The sequence below is a fragment of the Gossypium hirsutum genome, chromosome D05 (genome assembly GCF_007990345.1).
Source record: "Gossypium hirsutum isolate 1008001.06 chromosome D05, Gossypium_hirsutum_v2.1, whole genome shotgun sequence".
Lineage (NCBI taxonomy): Eukaryota > Viridiplantae > Streptophyta > Magnoliopsida > Malvales > Malvaceae > Gossypium > Gossypium hirsutum.
The window spans coordinates 53834319-53851643 of record NC_053441.1 but is presented as its reverse complement, the minus strand read 5'-3'; the positions used below and the strand labels follow the sequence as shown (position 1 = coordinate 53851643).

At 30.5% G+C, this 17325-nt stretch overlaps 2 protein-coding genes and 1 long non-coding RNA gene across 5 annotated transcripts; 2 read left to right on the top strand and 1 right to left on the bottom strand.

Annotated features, from left to right (window-relative positions):
- Positions 1-1303: 1303 nt before the first annotated feature.
- LOC121216758 (signal peptidase complex catalytic subunit SEC11A) lies at positions 1304-4855 on the top strand. Of its 3 annotated transcripts, XM_041092164.1 has the most exons (7): positions 1304-1716; positions 2350-2403; positions 2714-2869; positions 3277-3322; positions 3655-3743; positions 3973-4008; positions 4577-4855. In XM_041092164.1, the coding sequence occupies exons 1-7, from the start codon at positions 1705-1707 to the stop codon at positions 4583-4585; spliced, it is 402 nt and encodes a 133-aa protein (XP_040948098.1). In that variant the 5' UTR covers positions 1304-1704; the 3' UTR covers positions 4586-4855. The 3 variants fall into 3 exon arrangements, with proteins under 3 accessions (XP_040948098.1, XP_040948099.1, XP_040948097.1); XM_041092165.1 differs by lacking the exon at positions 2714-2869; XM_041092163.1 differs by having other exon boundaries at positions 3973-4855.
- A 3238-nt stretch (positions 4856-8093) lies between these two features.
- On the top strand, positions 8094-8912 carry LOC121216757 (uncharacterized). The gene is made up of 3 exons (XR_005912938.1): positions 8094-8422; positions 8520-8677; positions 8857-8912. It is a non-coding gene; the product is annotated as an uncharacterized lncRNA (long non-coding RNA).
- A 4043-nt stretch (positions 8913-12955) lies between these two features.
- LOC107902336 (transcription factor JUNGBRUNNEN 1-like) lies at positions 12956-16229 on the bottom strand. Its single transcript, NM_001326921.1, is given in 3 exon segments — positions 12956-13406; positions 15128-15444; positions 15946-16229. Coding segments are annotated over 3 exon segments (903 nt in total). The 5' UTR covers positions 16142-16229; the 3' UTR covers positions 12956-13016.
- Between the last annotated feature and the right edge of the window lie 1096 nt (positions 16230-17325).

Here is a 17325-nt window from a genome sequence, read left to right as displayed (position 1 = left end):
CCCGGCCCGGCCCATTTTTATTTTAAAAATTTTAAAAAATTAAAAAAAGTATTTTAAAAATATTTTAAAAATATTTTAAAATTAAAAAAAAATTAAAAAAAAGTATTTTAAAAATATTTTAAAATTAAAAAAAAATTAAAAAAAGTATGTAAAAAATATTTTAAAATTAAAAAAAATAAATATATTTATTAAATCGGGCCGGGCCGGGCCCGGGCCAAAAAAGTGGTGCCCGAGGCCCGGCCCGTTTTCTAAACAGGCCTCGTTTTTTTGCCGAAGCCCATATTTCGGGCCTATATTTTTACCCAAACCCTCCCATATTTCGGGCGAGCCGGGCCGGGCCGCCCGGCCCATGAGCACCTCTATTTAGGATTTACTGTCTAGATTAATTAGTGTTTTTAATTTATATATTAAATATGATTTAGGGGTTAGTAGTTAGGAATTAGGGGTTAGGGGTTAGAGGTTAAGAGTTAGTGATTTAGGGTTTAAAGGTTTGAGGTCGGGTTAAGGTTTAAGGTTTAGATTAATTAGTATTTTTTTAATTCATATATTAATTAAGTTTTTATATAATTGTAAAAGAGGGGTTAGGGGTTTAAGGTTTATGTTTTATGATTCAGGGTTAAGATTAATTGGTGTTTTTTAATTTATATATTAAATAATTTCTTATATAATTATAAAAGAGATAATTTTAATTTTAATATATTAAAATTATGATTATAGTTTAAATTATATAAGAGATAATAGATCAATTTTATACATATTAAATGGTTTAGGATTTAAGGTTTTCTTTAGATTTGTTAAATGATAAAATTTTATACAATTAATTAATGTTTTTATATTTAAAAATAGTTAATCTAAATTTAGATTAAATGGTTTAAATCATTTGATATATTTAAATATAAGATTTTAAAACAAATTGATACATAAATAAATTAATGTAACAAATTAATGTAACAGATTGACAATAAAAGAGATAATATGAATTTTAATTTATTAAAATTATCATTAATATAGTTTTTTAAAGTTTTTTTTTCATATTTTAAAATTTGTTGTTTTTGTTTTTTTTCTTACATAAAAAATTATATAAAAATTTTAAAATTTATCTAATTCTTTTAAATATTACTTAAATTTTCAAAATTTATTTATTTAAATTTGACATGAATTATATAATAATTAAATATAAAATTGTAAGAAAAAGTCAATCATTAGCGACGTTTATGAGAAAAACGCAGCAAAAGGTAAGCAATAGCGGCGTTTTTCATAAAACGCCACAAAATTCATTTTACTTAAAAAGATTGGAGCTGATTTTTTCCCAATTTCCCCCTAAAACCCAAAAACGAAAAAACCCCAAATTTCCCCCCAAATTTTTTCTTAGTTCTCTCATCCAAAAGCACAAATTTTGAAGACCAAATGGCAACAATTTCAGCATTTTCAACTCCTTTGCATTTAATCTCCAAAACCCATTTTAAATCTCCCAAAAACCTTTTCTTTTATCCAAATTCTATCCATTTTCAGACCAAAGTTTCCACCTTTTCTTCCAAAAACTTAACCTTATCCTTCAAAAACGGTAAAACTCTTTACGGTACTTAGAAACTCAAGTCTGCAGAAGAAGAAGAAACAACTGTTGTTGAACAAGAACGAGAAGAAACAACTGTCGCCGAACAAGAGTCTGTTTCTGTTCCTGTTTCTCCTTCAGACACTCTCAGAATGTACTTCCAAGTATGTTCCTTTTTTCAATTATTATAATGTTTATGTTATTTTGGTCTGGCAAAAGGAAAATTGAACCATTGTTCAGAGCTGGCTTCTTTTATTAGTGAACTATCAAAGTACCTCTTTTGATGCAATGAAATATTGTTTTGGTTGAGTGATGATATAAGTTTGGGATCTAACTTCTATTTTGCTACTTAATTATGTAAAAGTTCAAATTGCTTTGTTAGTTTTTTTATTAAGTAATGGTGAATTGTTATGTTTTTCAAATGGATGATGCTGGGTCTTGAACTTTCTGAGTTTATATTTGTTACTTAATTCTGGAAATATGTATAATGTTTTATAGCACTTAAAAGAATCTCCACTGCTAATTCACATTGCACCCGAACTCGAGTTCGAAATTTAGAGACATCATTGTCATGAAAGGCAGCCACCAACCCTAAAAGGACTAGTCTCTAGGGATGCATCTTTGTGTTACGTATTCTATAGAGTTTGAATTCTTGAAATCAAGCAAAAAATCGATTCTATTTGACTAGTATTGCTTGAAATTGTATATATGGTTAATATGTATATTTGTCTGTGAATTTCTTCCCTTGAAACTATTCATTAATAGGTCATTGATAATTGATCTTGTTTGTTTTAAAGGCAGATGGAATGTTGAATGAAGCTGAAATTCCGAAGGTGACCAAAGCATTAGAGGTATCAAAATGATCATTTTGATAGGCAGCTGGTTAGATTTATCTTCAGATTGAATGGAGGCGGGAAATCTAACTTCTTATTTATGTTCTTCCTATGTCCGGAACCCTGAGTGTAGCCTAGTGTTTCACTCAATCCCTTAGTTAAATTCTTGTTCTATATACGGAGCCCCCAGCTTAGTATAGTGTTTCCCCCAATCCCTTAGAATGGCTTATTGCAGAGAGAAATATTTTACATAATCTTTTTGTATTATCCCTCACTAAAAACAAAACTGTAAAAATCTAATTATATGTCTGTTTAATGGCACAACTAGGTTTCCGTCGATATTCTTTATTGCAGAGAGAAATATTCTAATGGAATGGTTATTTCATCGGCACTGATAATATGGAAAGGATTGATTTGCATTATTGGGAGCGAGTCGCCGGTGGTGGTTGTGCTATCTGGGAGTATGGAACCCGGTTTCAAACGAGTGAGCCAATTTTTTACACGTATTTAAAATAAGTATTTAAAAATTTTGAGCTTTGATTTGTGATAGTCATATAAATTTAAATTTGTTAAATGCAGGGAGATATATTTGTGATAGTCATATAAATTTAAATTTGCCAAATGTTGAACTGCTTGAACGACAAGTGACAGAAGGTTCTCATGTTCTGATGTAGAAAATCTCTAGAAAGTAGAAACAAATAGTTTTGATAAGGTTAACACCATGGTCAACTCTAACAGTCTTGTTCATGAGCTGTGTACTAGTGGTTGAACATTTTCTTTCTGAAATTTATATAGGTGTTATGGCTGTAAATTATTTGAATTAACGGGTCCCCGCCTGGTTATTCTGTATGCTGGATTTAGTACATTGCATGTTTGGTTATGCTTTGTCAGGTTCATGAGCAGCGAAATAGCAAAGAAGCTGATATACTCACTAAAGGTAGCATATCCTTGATATCAAGCTAGTTGAATGTGAGCAAATACAAGTTGTGGTTTGTTTCTTTGTTTTCAACGAACTTTAAACTCTTTATTATCAATCATGAAAATATTTTCTGACTATTAAAATCTCTTTCCTTACCAATGAAGTGGAGAGTGGACACTTCCAAATAGTTTTTTGTTTACTGGTGGAATGGTCTTAAATACATTCCAAGTTCTTCTCGTTTTTTCATGTGTGTGTGTGTGTGGTTGATCATTCTTTAAATATCTTCATATGTACAGCTACTGCTTGAGTATGCTAACCTTTTTAATCTTTTGACTGGACATATTCATCAGGAGACGCTAATCTTTACGATGACAGAATGTTGTACACATCTAGTAATCGTTGGTTGCAAAAAAAAATACATCATGGGCAGAGCTGTTGGGTAAATCAAACACCTATATATTTCTCAAAGTGTTAACAAGTTCTAGAAGTGAAAACATTTGTAAAACACTCTGATTAGGAGTTTCTTGCATCACTATTTGTGCTGTATGCTTTGAGTTTCAAGTTCATCACACTTCAATAGTAAAATTACTCTTCTGTTTTATTATTTATTGTATTTTTAATTGTATATATCTTCTCTGAACTAATGTTTTATGTTTTCTGCATGGCAGGAAGGATCCCATAATGTTCACTTATGCTTACCTGAGGTTTGTTCTAAATTTTTCCAAAAATTGGGCTGCCCAGAAAAAAAAACTTGAAATAGGTTTACTTAGTACTAGTTAAATCGGGCTTGATTTTAGATAAATCTAATTATTATCTTTAAGCATGATATGTTCTAATACTTTGATTTAAGCTGTTGATGTATATGTATTCTGACTATGGAATATCATGTTCAAATATTCTACAAATAAGCTAATTAGGAGATTCTGCAATTGTTGATGGTAATTGGAATTTAAGAATATAGGCTTAAGGGTTTAATTGGAATTTAAGCATGATATGTTCTAATATTTTAAATTTATATTGATGAATACTTTCCACCTATATTGACTTAAGTGAGTAGATATATCAGTAGTGTACATTTTTTTATTCCACAAACAATCTTAAAAAGTTGAGATATATTTTTTAGATGTATTTTTTAATAATTTATTATAACATTATAAGACACCTAATTTACTATAACATTATAAAACAATCTTAAAAAGTTGAACTGATTTACTTATCTTTGCCATGTTCACTATGGTTTGAACAAATTAAGTTACTCTTATTTTCATGCAGAGCATGTAGGAGCCAAATTTGCGGTTCAAATTCGAAGCCATGCTCAAAAGTTTCTCTAAGGGTCATTGCTTTGAGTTCATTACAAGATTTCTTTGATTAAGTAAATGTATTATATCTTTTATTACCAAGATTTACTTGATTAAGAAAATGCATTGTATATTTTATTACCTTGCATATGTATTATTTATTTTAGTTTTGATTCTAAATTTTGTATTTTACTTAAGTGGTCTAACTTTTAGATTTTAATTGTGTTATTAATTTATTATTTTAAATTCTAAATTTAAATTCATTAATTTTTATATTTATATTTAGTTTTAAAGTTAAAATTTTCGTAAAAAATTTAATTTAAATAATATTTTTGTTTATCCTTAAAACATAATATAATATTTATCATAGAAATAAATATTATTTAAAAAAAATTATTTTTTAGAAGATATATTTTTAACGGCGTTTGTGTAAAAAGCGCCGCTAAAGGTCCTGGTCTTTCGCGGCGTTTGTGAGAAAAGCGCCGTTAAAGGTCCTAGTCTTTAGCGGCGTTTGTGGGAAAAGTGCCGCTAAAGGTCATGGTCTTGCATGACCTTTAGCGGCGTTTGTTGGAAAAGCGCTGCTAAAGGTTATGGTCTTTAGCGGCGTTTATTTATAAAAACGCTGCTAAAGTTAGCGACGCTGTCATTAGCGGCATTTTTGGTGGCGCTTCTCAAAGCGCCGCAAATACTTTTAGCGGCGTTAAAAAACGCCGCTAAAGGCCTAAAAAAGCGCCGTAAAAGCCTGTTTTGGTGTAGTGAAAGTAGTCGGACTTGAGTAAAATATTGTGCTTACAACACATTTCAAGACTGCTAATGACTATGTTTCTTAAATAAGCGGGTACTTAGTTGTGCCTTGGATGGTGATTTGATATTTGTTTTTTCCCCTAATGTCATTGTCAATTGTCCAATTTTGGACTACCAAAAAGTTGACAAAATTGCACTAAGTGAAGATTTTTTCCTTTTTATTTTTTATTTTTATGAAACATATCTGTTAATGTGAAAAAAATTTAAATGTTTTATTTTATTTTATTTTATTTCTTTTAATATTATTTTTTAAATACTTTACTTTTAATTCTAGGTAAATTACACTTGTAGTCATTCTAAAATAGGAATTGTCTTATTTTAGTCATTCTATTTTTTTTAATTTAACCACTTTAAATAAAGTAATTGTGTGAATTAATCACTTTCGTTAAAAATTTAGTTTTCCTCTAATAGATTGTTGACGCGTTGCATTAGCCCATTGATTGATTGTTACGTGACCCCTTTTCTTTTGTCAACTTTTGACTAAATTTGAAGAACTCCCTATAATTAGTCCAAATATTTTTCTCCTTCTCTTTCTTTTTCACTTCATTGCTGCTATTAACATTACATGGTCATCCCAATACCAAAACCCCAAAACAACCAGCTCATCAGTGAAGCCTTTAAGAATCTTTGATGTTTTTTCATCTCCATTTATAGTTTTGATCATTTGGATAATCTCTTCATCCTCCCTTAACTTCAGTTTAGTATTATTTTTCAGAAACATTTTTGAACTAAAATACACTTTTATATAAAAGTTAAAATTTTTTACTTTTACTTCTAACAAAAAAATACTTTTACAAAACATGTTTTTATCTTAAAGTACTTTTAAAAAATTTAAAAACACCTTCTTTAACAATATTTTTTATCTTAAAAATACTTTTTAAAAATAATACTAAACTCCCATTACTATTTTTTTAACAGTTAAAATAAATAGTTAAACATGTGATCACTCGTGTTCACAGTCTCCGTGAGCATTTGGACGTACATGGCTAGGCAAACTCCACCATCAACTACAAGGGTAGTGCCATTGACATGTTTACCCTTAAAAAGTTCACATTCAAATAAATTAGAAGTGGAAAATTTCCGAGAAAAATGTATTAAAGCCGGAAAAACAATGGCAAGATGGGAAAATGTATGCTAATTTGTCATCAATGGTGACTTTAGGTGCCACTCAAATTTTACATTTTGATCTTTTCGGTTTTACTGCATTGATTTTTCTTCTATTCAACAACAGTTTCTATCTTATATCATTATTAGATACCTTCTTGTCTGCATTGGAGTTGTTAACATTATCTTGACTTTTTATATTCCTCAAAAATACCCATGTTTTTACCAAATATTTTTAAGTTTAATATAATATTTGGTATACGAATTTGACATTTTTTTCTTAATTTGATATTTAATTTTTTTGGCCCGATTTGGTACTTGATATTTTTACTAATTTAGTATTTAAGCTTTTTTTAGGTTCAAATTGATACCTAAAATTGTTAAATGTTATGCAAATTACTCCAAAACATCAATGTCTCATTTGGTTACTAGTGTAATAATAATATGAGGGAAAATCTTATTTGTCACACATGTATTACAATAGTTACATATAAAATAAAAAATAATTAGTAAATATTTAAACTTGAAACTACAAAATTAAGTAAAAATTCTTGTAAAAAATAAGGACTCTTTAAAATAAACGAAAAATTTCCCTCTCTTAGCTAAAAGTAAATAGTGGGCTAAATATTACTAACTAAGTTAGTTTATTGCTAACTCATATAATAAAACATGTGTAAAAAATAATTCTCACACAAAACACACTATAACAATATTAAAAAATTTGTGTTATGCTATAAAAATATTTTTAATATTAAAGAAAATTCATGTTAAAAAAATTATGCATTAAACAATGTTTAACGAAATAATGTTGATTAAGAAAAAAATAATTTAAAAAACCTAAAATAAAAAAATTCATTATTTTAAATAAATAAAATGAAACAAATAAATCAAATTAAAAGTAATTTTAAAATATAAAAAATATTATGTCATCTATCACATGTTCATCATATATCAATTATTTTGCTACCTCATAAAAATATAACATTGTTAATATATTAAATTAATTTGTATAAAATTTGACAAGTTCAGATGCCGAATTGGACGGAAAAGAAAAGGAGATCAAATACTAAATTAAGAAAATAACAATGATTTCGGAACCGAACTGGACTAGCGGATTAGATTGAGAGCTAGTCGGACAATCAATCCAGATACACTCAAAAATTCGATTAAACCGAAAACAGAAAAAACCAAGATTGGACCGTGACCTGGGACCGGAAAAACCGGTTGGACCGGTTTTTAAAAATCCTGGGCTAATTTAGCCTGGGCCAAGCCGGAAAATGGGCCAAACCAACCCAATATACGCCAAAGCCCGAGTTTTTTTCAAAAATTTGGCCCAAATAATCTTTTAAAAGAAAAAGAAAAAGTGATCTGAAGAAAAACAAAAGAAGCAGACTACTAAAGTCACTCAAGTGAAGTCTAAATCAAAACAAAGCTGAGAGTCTGCCCTCAGTCCCTCACTCACTTCAGCCCCCTGTACTACACACACTTACAGCTTGTTTGGTTTGGTGTATTGGCTCCCTAATCGGTGGGCCCCACCTAATCCGGGTGTAACACGTCGTTTGGTTTGATGTATTGGTAATACGCACCTAATCCATTACCTTTTTAATCGGTGAAAACCACCGATTTCTATTCCCCCCTCTTTGCCCAGATTAGCTACCGATTGAGCATCACCTCCCTGATTTGCCCTCCCCCCATCCCCTTGTTTCTCTTCTGTTCCTTCATCCGATTTCCTTCCTTATTTTTTTGCTTTTGTTTTCTGCCGATTTCCTCCCAGTCCATTACGCCTCTTTGCTGCCAATTTGTTCCCTCCGTTTCCTTTCTTTTCTTTTTCGCTCTGCCACTCTTTCGATTGCCTTCTCAACCAGTCGACCTTCTTCTTCTCAACCAGTCTCCAGGTTACTGCAACTGAAAGGTAAAGGAATGGAATCACTGTAATGAGTTTCAACTCTCTCTTTTCTTTTCTAACTCTCTTTTCCTCTCTGTAATTAGTTTCAATGGCTGCCTTGTAGTGTCTTTAGCTTAATTCTAGGTTAGCAGATTCGAATCACTGTCACCGTAGAAAGAAACCAACGGTGAAACCAAAAAAGCCGACGATATCCCCACTGTCACCGTAGCCATCGCTGGTTCTATCGTCGACAACGCTCAGTCTCTCGAGCTCGCCACTCGAGTAATGGAAAATCCCTCTGTTTCTCTTCACTCTTTCTACCCTATGTTACAAATTTTCATTTAATTTCTCATTTTTCTTTCAGTTGGCGAGTCAAATTGCTCGTGCTGCTACTATTTTTCAGATCAATGAGTTTTTTAACCTAATTTCTTATTTGTTTAATGGTCTAATTATTGTTTTAGGCCATCTATTATGCTGAAATTTGAGATGTTGCCTCCACTTGATGCTCCACATCATCTACGAAAGCATGAGTGGGCTCCCTACCGGGAAGGTAAAGTTTGGCTGCTGCCTTTTGTAATTGTTATAGGTTTCTTACTAGGTCTATAATTGTTAAAAGGTGAATTGTAGGAAGGATAGATGCGGACAGATAAATTGATATGCTTTTTAAATGTAAAGAGCTTGGATGTAATTTGTATGGGGAATTGATTGGAAACTGAGGTTACAGGCTTTTATAAAGAAATGATAAGGTTAGGTTAGGTTCCAGATTGTTAGGAACTTGGGTGCAGTTTCTATGGGGAATCTTAGCAATCTGTTACCTACTAGAAGACATGCTTGATCAATGGTGAGCCTAAATTGAATCTTTGGCTGACTTCATTTGTTGCGATAACTTTATAGGTGTCACACTTGAGGAAAAACACACAAGCTCTGTGGGAACAGTGGTCGATTTAGGTTTAGATAAGGTATGTCTGTTCTTGTGCGAGTGTGACTCACTTTAACTTGCTGCCTGCATAATTTCTTTTCTTTTTAATCAAGCGGCAAATTTTAACCTTAATAGGCAAATTTTAATGATAGCTATCAACTTATTTGACCACATACTGGTCCTTAATGGGTATATTATCCTGAAAATCTTCTTGTTTGCCCCTTGAAGTTGTTAATGGCTTACGGTTATTGTCTTTTTTCTTTCGTACTTTTGGCTCAAACTTCTTTTTGAGCATAGAAGTTATAAATGGAAAGAAATTAAGTCTGTTGATGAACATTTATTAATTCTTAGTTGCTAATTTCATGCTGTTCAATTATGTGATGATTCATTTTTCTTGAATTACATGTGTATCAGATGTGCATCGATGTCCAGCTAACATAGTCATTAAGCATTCTTATCTAAGTAAAGTATTTGGAAATAAAGACAAGAATTGTTGATAATTCTGTCTCAGGATTAGGTTTTTAGTGGTAAGGTTTAGGGTAGGCCATGAATCAGGACAGTTCCATGCTCATGGATTCTATAGCTTATTTTGAGAGTGGTCAGAGTTTCATATTTTTGGCACAATGAATCGGAATTATTAATCTCATTTATGACTTGCTTACTTTCAAGAGTTCACTTGTGTTTCAGTCCTTAGGCAGAATTTGTATGTAGGAACTGTTTGTGGGTTGACTTGCCACCTTGATGAGGATCTCTATTATGGGACTTGGGTGTAACTAAATGTTTCTGATAGCAGGAAGATGTGTATGAAGAACATGGGTTTAGGTAGTTGTTCTGGTTTCTCAGGGTGTTGTATATTCTGAGTTTTGCTATGATTCAACTGATTCCTTGGTGGTAGATTTTGGTCAGGGGATTCTGAAGTTTGGATTGTGGTTTTATCTGTCAATCTCGAGTGAGGATCTTTAGCTAATTGTTCCGAGTGCTGAGAGTAATCTACTGCAGTAGTCTCTGTCGATCTCGAGCGATGATCTTTAGCTAATCACGGTTATATGCTTGCTTGTTATATGCTTGTTTATGTTATGTTGCTTGCTTGTTATATGATTTTTGGAAAATCAAATAATGATGATTATTTGATATATTCATTTACTTGCAAATTGCAGTACAAAATGCAATACAAAATGGGTCTTTTCTGTTTATGGTTCATTTGAGGTTTCAATGTTTATGGAGAATTCATAGCTGCAACAGTTCACCCTAATAAACTAGAGCGTGAGGAGCATCTCGTTGCTGCATTCCGATACTTTGATAAGGATGGAAGTGGGTATATTACAGTTGATGAGCTTCAACAAGCTTGTGTTGAGCATAACATGACAGATGTTTTACTCGAGGATATAATCAGAGAAGTTGATCAAGATAATGTAAGCCATATTCTCGAGCTAGCTGATTTGCTTCATCGATTTTTATAGTTATTCTCTTATATGATTGAGAGTAAATGGTAATAGCAAGGTACAATGTCTAAGTACATTTGCAGGTCCTTGATCCTCATTGCACTTCTTTTATCAGTTGGAATAAGTCTTCTTTTTTATCCTTTGATCGATGATTTAAGTTTTGATTTTCTGCTTCTACAGGATGGAAGAATCGATTATGGTGAATTTGTTGCTATGGTACTAATTTTCAGTTTGTTGGCAGATTGTACAGCAGATCCAGAATATGATGACTCATGACAAAAGCGATCGGGAAACGGTTTTGGTTCGTCGCATGCTCCAGGACGAGTTACTTGATGTTGTTTGTTTGAAGCATTAGAGAGATGCTGTTGGTTAATGGAATGCCATAGGTTTTGTAAAACTTTGAGGAGTGTGGAACTGTTAAAGTTATTCAAAATTAACAAGCTCAATATAAAGCAACAAATTTATATTAGATTCGCAGAGTATACTTGCTGCATAAATGCCTTTGATTTCCATAAGTTAATTACTCTTCTTTGCGGCTTAATTTAACTTTTAACACTAGTAATTTGCCACTAAATTTATTTCTTTTTACAAAATATTTAGAAAAAATATTAAATTATATTTAGAAAAACTATATTTAATATTAATTATTTCAAATTATATTTTATAGTATCATATATTATGATTTGAGTAAATTCATATAAGAATATTGATTATTAAGAATTTTATTATAAATTATATATTTTAATTAAAATATATTTAATAATAATTATGTTAAAATATGATTAAATTATTTATTACTGATAATAATAATCTTATTAAAATTTAAATAACAATAACAATAATCATTTACCAAAACAATTTTATGCTAAGGGTATTCTAGTCATTTTAGTTTTTTCCATTATGCTATTACACCTCTATTCCATTCAACCAAACACAAGATTACTATTACGCCTCTATTCCATTACATTCAACCAAACAGTGGATTAGCTATTACACCTCTAATCCAATACACCTCTAATCCCAATACACCTCTAATCCAATACACCTCTAATCCAATACAGCGAACCAAACGCACCCTTAAGGTCCACCACCCAACCTGTCGGTCGTCAGCCCTCTGCTTCTTCAGATCTGCCTCTACTTGCTGTTGCTGTAATGGTGACTGCTGCTTCACTGCTCTGCTTCAGCCTTTTTTTATTTTTATTTTTTTTAAGATCAAAGTAAAAGAATGATGGTAGATAGATGTTTTGAAGATCAAGGTGGGTAAATTATTTTAACATAAAAAAAAAAGAATGATAATAGATAGAGGCATTTGTAAGTGGATTTTTATTTTTTTTAAAGAAAGTTTCAATTTCTTATAGAAGGGAATAAAGTTGAAAGTTGGAACCATAAACTCTAGTTGGCATTCACTATTAACTTATTAGATATTTTGTTGCTTCTTTATTGTTTATCAAATAACATATTATATTTTATTTAAAAGATTTATTACACTTGATTTTTTTAAAATTTTTAATTTTTATACCGGTTGAATTAATTAAATCGAAAATTGATGATATAATCATTTCAATCATTAAAAAAAATGTCAAATTTAGATATTAAATTAAAAAATGTGTCAAGCTTAAATACTAAACCTTTAATAAAAGAAAAGATATTAAAAATAAGATAAATTATAAAAAAATAGTCACTTTTGTTTGTCTAGATTACATTTTTAGTCACTTATTTTTGAAATATTACATTTTAGTTACTTACGTTATAATTTTGTTACGAAGTTGTCACTTTACCGTTAAACTCTGTTACCTCCCTAACGGCAGTTTTACGTGGCAGTCCAAATGAGTTTTAAATGCCAACTTGGATGTCCAGCCGGGATGGAAATAGATTTTTAATTAAATAAATTTAATTTGGACTATCACGTACGACATCTAAGTTGGCATTTAAAACTCATTTGGACTGCCACGTAGGACCACTATTAGGGAGGTAACAAAGCTTAACGGTAGAGTGACCACTTTGTAACAAAACAATAACGTAAGTGACTAAAACGTAACATTTCAAACATAAGCGACTAGAATGTAATCTGAGGCAAACAAAAGTGATTAATTTTATAATTTACCTTAAAAAATAAAGTTTTCAATTCATATATAAAGAAAAGAAATTGACCTTAATATTCCTTCAATGCCAAGTCAGGGTATATATATTGATGTTTGGCAATTTCAACTAATACAAATCTCATTAAAACTAATTCAACTGTAACCTATAAAACCATTATTTACACACTAAAGGGATCAAAAGCAAACTCTACAACTGATTTGAGCTCATCCCAGTTTGCACGAGTAAAGAAATCATTATTTTCTGGACAACTTGAAAAGCTTGAAGATGAGGCCATTGATGAAGGTTGAGCAATGCTCAATTGCTCTGCATGCCACTGGTTTCTTCCATTCATACCACTGAACCCCGGCTTCTCATCACAGCTTTGAACAAGCGGAGAGCCAAAAGCGATGTAAGTCTCATGAATGTTGGATCCCAATCCCATGCTGCAGATAATTTGGGGGCTTGGTGTGGCAGTTGAAGTGCGGTTTGAGGCGATTTCTCTCCAATCTGGAGTGTACTTTCTATGCGATACGCTTCGCTTGAAAATTCGACATATAGTCCACACTTCCTGCAATCTCAGCAAAGTATATGAAACATTAAAACAACTTCATCCCATGAATGAATGCTTGGTAAATACAAGATCCTCAATTGCAAACACGATTTTATAGTCATTTTTTTTTATTCAACACTGATGCACAATTCAAATGACAATAAAATCGTATGTTCCATCTAAAATGGTATTATAGAGTGAGCAATGAAGCAGAGCGGAATTGGATATTGCAAAATCCACAACCACCATGCTCTCCACTACTTTGCCTTCCCCTCGCCCTTGAAATTTTAATACCACCACCTTTATAAAACCTTGAATATATCTATATCAACCTCGTTTGGCCTCATCTTTTTTTATTTTTTATTTGTAAAAAATAAACTTTTACAAGTACACATGCCTATATTACATGTTGGAACAACTATAACGTAGAATTAAATCATTATAACTCATAAACAAATGAAGAATCATAAATAATTCGGACTAAAATCTATACATGCATATAGGCACCTAATAAAACTAAAAACCACACAATTATACATAGTCAAAGATTAATTATTTGAGTTCTTTCCATGAGCATCTATTAACAGTTTAATACCATTTTCTGGTTAGAGTTATAAACTACTTTAAAATGGGTTGAGCTATAAAATAATAAAAAAGAATTATATTTATATGTTAATAGTTATTTTTTCTCTAAAAAAATATTTGATACATTGTTGATGTATAAATTTTATGTATTATTGATAAATAATAACACACCATTTCATTATTAAACAAAACAAAAAAATAGTGGAGGACTTATAAATAAAAATTAATAACTTTATTCAAACATAATTAAATGAGTTAATACATAATTTGGTCCTTGAGTTTGATACTTTTTTTTAATGTGGTACTTTTGTTATTTTTTGGTCCAATGTGGTACTTATATTTGATAAAAGTTGTACATTTTGGCACTTGAAGGTAATAATGTTGATTTTTAGTGTTTGATTTGGGTTTTAGAGTTGATTTGATGAAAACTTATAACTAGTTAAATATTAGTAGTTAACTTTCATCAAATCAACTCTAAAACTCGAAATAAATCACATACATTAAGTTGTATTTGATAAATTAAACACAAAACCAACAAGTTCGTAATTAACACTAATTTTTTTATAATAAAAAAATCATGAAAAATTCAAACCTACTAATATTAGTAATTAACTTTATTTAATCCACCCTAAAACTCGAACTAAACACTAACAAGGTAACATTGTTACTTTTAAGTATCAAAATATATAACTTTCGTCAAATACATGTACCAAATTAGATAAAAAGAACATAAGTACCACAATAAAAAAAATTCAAATTCAAGTACTAAATGATATATTAAGCCTAATTAAATAATAATTAATTATAAATATATGTTAAAATCTTAAAATATAAATCGGAGAACCTAGACCTTAAATTTAAAATTTATTAATATTTATTAATAATAGTTAAAAATTAATATTTCAATAAAATTATTAGTATTTATTTATAAATCTTTTATATTTTTCTATTGAATTTAATAATTATATGTTAGGTTATTATTCACTAAAAGGAATTGTATTAGCCACACTCCACTCCAGTCCACCTTTTAAGAAAAACGACTTCACTCACCATTATTTTTGGGGAAAAAAAACTGATCCCTTGGGTTTAAATGCTACGGTGGTTGAAAAAGGATATGAAGCAAAGAGAATCATAAAGCTAGTACTTGTTCTTACAGCTTCTTCTAGTGCAAGAGACTTGGGGTTGGAAAAGGTGGCGTTACTAGCGTTGGTGTGGGTGGAATTGGGAAGGCGAAACTCATGCATCATCCAATCAGTTTTGGTTCCTTTGCCTGCAGTTCCACGGTAGCATACCAAGGTTTTCTTTAGGCCGATGCAGGCTGATCCTCCATTTGAATAAATAGGCTTGTCAATGCCGGTTGCTTTCCAAAATCCTGATCCCGTCACTCTGTTTGGTCTAATGCTATTTCTATACTTTCTTCCTCGTCTGCAGAAGAAATATGATTCAATCTCTCCCTCACGACTGCTTGCTTCTGCAATCATTCATTATTAATCAAACAAATTAAACGCATATTCCTACTGAACTTCATTTTCTTTTAAAAAAATGGATGCTGAAATTTCTTTTTATTTGATATTACAAGAATGTTTTCATTTTCATTATATATTATATGAACATCGGAATAAGAGACAAACCGATTTTCGTTTTCATATGAACAAGAGTTTGGAAACTTGGCCATTTGAAGGTTTGTTTCCATCTCTAGTTGAGGTTAAAAATTTTAAAACCTATCAAATTTCTATCATGTTTAATGGTTTCAAGGTGATTTCCTAGTACTAGGAAAAGGGTAGCTGACCTGTATACAGTTAAAATTGGCATATGGAGTATTAGGGCATAATTTAGCTAACTACAGACATTTTGATTATGGAAGCCAAGATAGAGCTTAAAACATAATTTCAAAAAGAAAAGAAAAGAAAAGAAAAGAAAAGAAAAGAAAAAGATATGCGTATGAGATCAAAGGTAGTAAGATGGGACATACTTGGGAGATCCCAGGGATCAAACTTGTACATATCAATCTGTTTGATAAGGCCGATTTTGAGGGGTTTATTATCAACTTTTCGTTGAAGATAAAACCCTACAAGCTCTTCATCTGTAGGATGGAAACGAAACCCAGGAAGTGGAGCATCTTCTTCTTCGTCCTTGTTATCAGCACAAGCTTGGACGACGATGTTCATCTTCTTTATTCAATCTTCTAATCCCTACAGGTTGCTGCTAAGTGGAGTATTTGAAGAAAACAAAATGATTTTAGTTTGTTTCTTAAATCTCTGGAATCAACAATGATAACAGGCCAAAACCTAGCTTTGAATATTATTGTCAAACCTTCTTAAATAAAGAGAATTTGGAGTCATCTGAAATTATGTGGTTGTTCAGGTCAAGTCAATTTATTGACACTTAGGCCAAGGAGGAAAAAGTCTTTCTTACAACTTTCGAAATCCTTTATATCACTTCCTTGTAGCAAAATAAATGTCAAAGTTATTCATATAATTTTTTTATTATAAAGTTCTTCTCATATAATTTTGATTTGGTATATTACACCCCAAACATAATAAATGTCAAAGTTGACGCATCCCAAGTCCTAAAGCACTCCCTCAAATTTAGGAGATTGATTTCAGGGAATGCTTCAATATATAGTTTATAATGCTTTATAATTTGATTTGTTAGAAAATTAGTGAGATCCATAGACCAAATGTCAAATATAAGATATGGTTTTGAACATTCAAAATCATGTGAGGTGGCCACATATTGAAAAAAGAAAGGAAAGAAGAAAGTATAAGTCTTTGGAACATGAAAAAGTACAAGCTCTTGTTCAAAAATGGCTTGAGAGGCCTTTTAAATAGTCAAGTTGTCGCTGTTTTCGCATTTATTGGTCATATGGAAAGAAAGTCGAGCTTGAGTTATGCATGCTTGAATTTTCTGTTCAAACCTATATATAAATATCTAACTCGGTGAAATGTTTTTAGGTATTGTTTAATAAATTGAAAAATTAAATGTTAAAAAAAATTAAAGTATTGAATTTGATTTATAAACTTTTGATATTTTATTTAAAATTAAGATTAATATATAATTAAACAATTTGATAAATGTAAAATTTTAAATTTTAAATATAAAATATTTAAATGATAATATAATGTTAAAAATTAATTGAAATTTTTTTACATTAAGTGATAAATGGTTCCTTATCTAATTATCATATTTTCACTTTTTTATAGAAAAACTATATCAATTGTTTTTTTTTTATGAATTATTAGACGTGTTCGTCACTACAAACATGATAATGGTAACCCCACGATTAATTACTTCATTTATTAATTTCATAGTAATAGAAATACATGTCCTACCGAAACAGAATTTGTAACTT

Bases quoted from the DNA above. Each gene is read 5' to 3' on its own strand.
- LOC121216758 (XM_041092163.1), top strand. The intron at 2,870-3,276 runs GTGAGCCAATTT...ATGCTTTGTCAG, and splicing joins TGGAACCCGGTTTCAAACGA to GTTCATGAGCAGCGAAATAG. The intron at 3,323-3,654 runs GTAGCATATCCT...CATATTCATCAG, and splicing joins AGCTGATATACTCACTAAAG to GAGACGCTAATCTTTACGAT.